This window comes from Acyrthosiphon pisum, chromosome A1, assembly GCF_005508785.2.
Source record: "Acyrthosiphon pisum isolate AL4f chromosome A1, pea_aphid_22Mar2018_4r6ur, whole genome shotgun sequence".
In the NCBI taxonomy this organism is placed as follows: Eukaryota; Metazoa; Arthropoda; class Insecta; order Hemiptera; family Aphididae; genus Acyrthosiphon; species Acyrthosiphon pisum.
The window spans coordinates 151,214,649-151,219,366 of record NC_042494.1 but is presented as its reverse complement, the minus strand read 5'-3'; the positions used below and the strand labels follow the sequence as shown (position 1 = coordinate 151,219,366).

The following is a 4,718-nucleotide window of genomic DNA, read 5'->3' as shown; positions in this document are numbered from 1 at the left end:
TAATTTTTCCGGTTTCGGTTTTGACTTTAATACCGGTATCCAATTTTTTCCGGTTTCGGTTTTGAAAACGGTTTCAAGCCCTGATTAAAATGTAAACATTTTTATTTGTGAACGGGTGAAAAACTAAATTCCATTGTTTATTTAAATAGTGTAATTATACATCAACTAAAGTTATTACAACAACCAATCATAAGTAATGATTTAGATTTTAGATGGTCCATATAGGCTAAAATAATTTATGATTTTTGTATTCTTTCTAAAAACTACATAATATGAATGTATAAGTATTGTAATTTGATTTGTCATTTATCATAGCTATAACATTCTTTGATTCCAACATTCAATTATTATATTGTAAATCTTCAACAATAATAATTATAGTATAACATATGGACATAATGTATTAAATATTAAGAATGTATTTAGTTTTGTTAATAATAAAATATATAGCTGTTTGTTTATTTCCAATAATTTCATTGAGTATAATAAATACCGTTGACTTAAGAAATGTAAATTTGTATAGGTAGGTTGACAAACATAATTATAGAATAGTTTGTTATCAAAATATTATATCAATATACCACATATTATTCTAGCATTTTATACTTATTATAGTCTCTAAAGTCTGAAATTTGTTTGTACATATTATTATTATAATCTAGTTTTAACTAGGGAAAAAAATCAGTTACCGTGTGTTATAAATTATTGCTTCTTCATCGACACATTGTGAAAATTATGAAGCATAAAAAGAATATTCGTTAAAAATATAATTTTTTATCAGCTGACGAAACTATGAAATATCTAAAGCATAATATACTGCATTTTACAATATAATTAGAGTATATCCAAAAGAATTTTTCTTAGAACCTACGTACTTATACAATTTTAAAAAATACGTAAATTAGGAAAATACTCTACTGTACTGTAGATATTGAGTATACCTCGTCATTAACGTCATTGCTGCAGTAATGCAAATCTTAAATTTGAATAAAATGATAATGAAAAATTGTTTTATACGTGGAAAACCGATTTTTGGCGAAGATGGTTCAATTTTTAGTAGGTAACTTTGGTTAGTACGTATAAAGCACTGAGTTTAATTTACTTTAATTTACTTCCTAAATGATCCAACTAGATTTAGTTTCTTACCTGAAAGTTTGAAGAAAAGTGTCTTCAATCTAAAAAAATAAAAAAAATTTAAAACATGTATCATTTTAAGATCAACACTGCTCAAAATCTACAAGTCATAATTTCACTATCTATGATGAAAATGTTGTTTATTACGTAAATGCTCATACGTTTTAAGACAAGGCTGACGTTAATTTTCAGTAGGTACCACTTGAAACTTAATGGTGAATTTATTAATATCAGGTGAATTAAACTATTGCATGATATTTAAACAATTGTTTAATTATGAAATAACAATATAAATAGAATATAGACTATATAAGTTCAAAACTAATCACTTTTGGACAACGGTTGTATGTTGTGGCACGTAAAGTTTTATCAAGTGGGTAATTAATCTCATAAAAACATCTACACATTTCAAAATCAATCAAGAATACTTCAATATTTAGCAATACGACTTATTGTTTGTACAAGTTTTAAAAACTGGGGAAGTCGGTTTGCTGAATTCAATAATAAATAATACTACAGATGAACGACTATTCAGAGTAGAGACAGTGTAAGATACTGTAAATATATTTATTTCTTTTTCTATTAGATAGTTATATATTTGAACCATTTTTGCTAAAAACATTGCATATAGGTAATATATTAAATTAAAATAACGAATTGGCATTTTTAATGTATTATAAAATAAATATATTAATATAAAAAAAAAATGTAAACCAATATTGTAGCAATGATGTCCAGCCAATGTTTTCGAATAAATAAAAGTAGTTTTTGGGAAAAACAATTTTATTTAATTGTTTAAACATTTTTTATGGTAAACAATTAACAAAATTAATTCGAATAAACTCTATTTGTAGAAATGCAAACACTAATTAATATTTAAAAATAATAGCATACTTGAATAAAGCAACACAATGGTAAAAAAACGTACAAAAGACACACGTATGGCTTTACAATTTAAATTACTTCATTATTGCAATACAATTATTTAAACCACAATAAGATTGAATTATTTTTGTGTATTGTAGTTATTGATTTTTGAAAAATCAATAACGTCGTAAGCAATTTATTTTGTTTGATTTTCGTTAATAATTAAATAATTTTAGTTTTTTTAAAAGTTAATGGTTAAACTCTATCAAATTTTCAATACATTAAAAATAAATATACACATTTGATTCATAAAATAGTTATGACATTTTATTTTCTATACACTTCTAGGTATAAAATTAATTGGGAGAAATCCACCTACACTCACTACGGATTCAAGGTCCAAAATTGAGTTATAAATTAAAACATAAGTTTACTAACCTATTTTTGGAATTAATATATTGAATGGTTTTAAATTTTACTTAACTTAATTTCTTCAATATTATAATATAAACTTCACGAGTTAGAAAGACAATATTGATTAGCCTCGCTTTGCACATACACTAATAAAACACAATACAACACATTCATATAAATATTAAACGTTTGAATCAGTTGAATGTTTACTCCGTTTATATTTACGCTTGAAGCAATGTATTAATTTATAAATCTATAAAAATAACAATACAAATAGGTACATTAAATGATACTATCCTTATAATCTAGAATTGCGTAATTATTATTGACATAGATGTAAAGAACACGTATTCGTATGTTCTTATAAGTAGGCAATAATATCAACTTGTACTCTTACAACCGGGCAGACTACGAAACGTGATGTTGTCATGTCAAGCGTGTGAAATACTGAAACACAAACATCTAATATTTATAGAAAACATTGGCGTCTACCAATGTCAACATTATCAATCGAATACCTATACGAAATAAGTATTACACATGGTACCTAAATATTAAAAATAATTATCTATTAAAATATATACGCGTGTAATAAAATTCCTTTCAGAGGTTCTGCAGAATGTTAATAAACGGTCTCATCTTCACGTTATTCATGTTTTGTATATTTTTCTATGTTATCCTTATTTACTTATTGTTTTTTATTGTAAACAGATTGAATATATTTCAAAATCACCATATTATAATCCTATAAACAATTTATTACATACAGCTCGGTGATTCGATATGTTTCAATTATTTTATAAGGTACACATAAATCATAATGATATAATATAATTTATGTTATCCAATTCCATTGTATACATAATAGTATATTATAATATTATTGTATCAGTTATAATACTGTTCTTATGTCCACAACATTTACCGAATAAATTAATTAGTAAATTAGAGTTGTATATTATGTAGGTACTTTGAAACGTACATTTGATTTGATTAATTAATTATTTACTTTAATAAGATTTGTGTTTTGTTGATAATGATAATTTTATTTACCATTGACTTTATAACGAAAATAACCTAAATTGTATTGAAATAATTTAGTGAATTTAGGTAGGTAGGTACAACCTACTGGCTACTTTATATTACAGGGTTTGAAACCGAAAATATTTTTTCCTATTTCGATTTTGGTTTCGGTTACCGGTATTTATTTTTTCCGATTTCAATTTAGGTTTTGATTACCGGTATTTATTTTTTGTAATTTCGTTTTGGATTTCGGATTTTAACGGTTTTAACCGGTATTTAAAATCTGTTTCAAGTCCTGCTTTATAATAACACTTGGCAGTCGCTTGAATTATACGACATTTATTAAATAATATATTTAGTTATACCATATAATATGTTGGCAACATATGAGGCAATAATTAACTTAAATTTTTCATTTATTTTAGTTAAAATATATTATTCTACTTCAGTATACTATACTGCACTAAAAAATCATAATATGTATTAATGATTAACAGTCACATTCATTTTGGTACGATGATATAATTTTCGTTAAAAAATTAAACATTTAAATTTACTTTGTTCTTACGTTTTACGCTCTTCGGGTTATTTTTCCATCGCTTAAATGTACACAACAACTCACCAATGTCTATTGTGTCTTCCGACACCTATACCAAATAATCGATCACTAAAATGTTTGACTAAAACGTAAATGAAGTATTGATTTACGTTTTATGTAAATAATTAAAAATTATAGTGACCTAGCTTTTGACGAACCATTATTATTTCACCGTGCCAGACGCTGAAAGCCCACAATATAAAGTCTATTATATTTTACCTCTGCCAAATGTGAACTTGAAATAGCAATGTAACCAATCAAATAATGTAAATAGAAAATAATTAAATACGTTTACTTGCAAAATCTATTGTTTTTTGGTTTTATTTATTGTAAAATAATATTTTTTTATTGCTAAATAATATAATTATTATTTAACGATTTCTCTTAAATATTCGTACTCACTAAAATTATTCCACAAGAAGTTTTGTTTTTTAAATAAAATTACATTGATATTTTAAAAAAGATAGATTATTTTTAAATGTTCCATACCAGTTGAATAACAGAAGTCAACGCATATTAAATATTATTTTAGTTTCTGAGCGGAACGATGAATGTATTGATTTTACAATTAAGTGGTTATTTTTTTTTTTTGTATATTATGTATACATGTTAAGTAGTAGGTAATAATTCAAATTTCAAGAATGAGAGTTTTTTCTGATGGAAAATTGTATCTAGTTGGTAA

At 24.5% G+C, this 4,718-nt stretch overlaps 1 protein-coding gene across 1 annotated transcript in view; it reads right to left on the bottom strand.

The window, feature by feature from the left end:
* The window catches only part of LOC100161747 (putative inorganic phosphate cotransporter), a 10,302-nt gene extending 7,729 nt beyond the window's left edge, over window positions 1-2,573 (bottom strand). The window contains exons 1-2 of the mRNA XM_029488585.1: window positions 2,485-2,573; window positions 1,147-1,175 (exon numbers count right to left, since the gene is read on the bottom strand). Coding sequence (XP_029344445.1) covers window positions 1,147-1,175; window positions 2,485-2,558 — 103 coding nt within the window. The 5' untranslated portion in view covers window positions 2,559-2,573. The remainder of the gene's footprint in view (window positions 1-1,146; window positions 1,176-2,484) is intronic.
* Window positions 2,574-4,718: the final 2,145 nt, after the last annotated feature.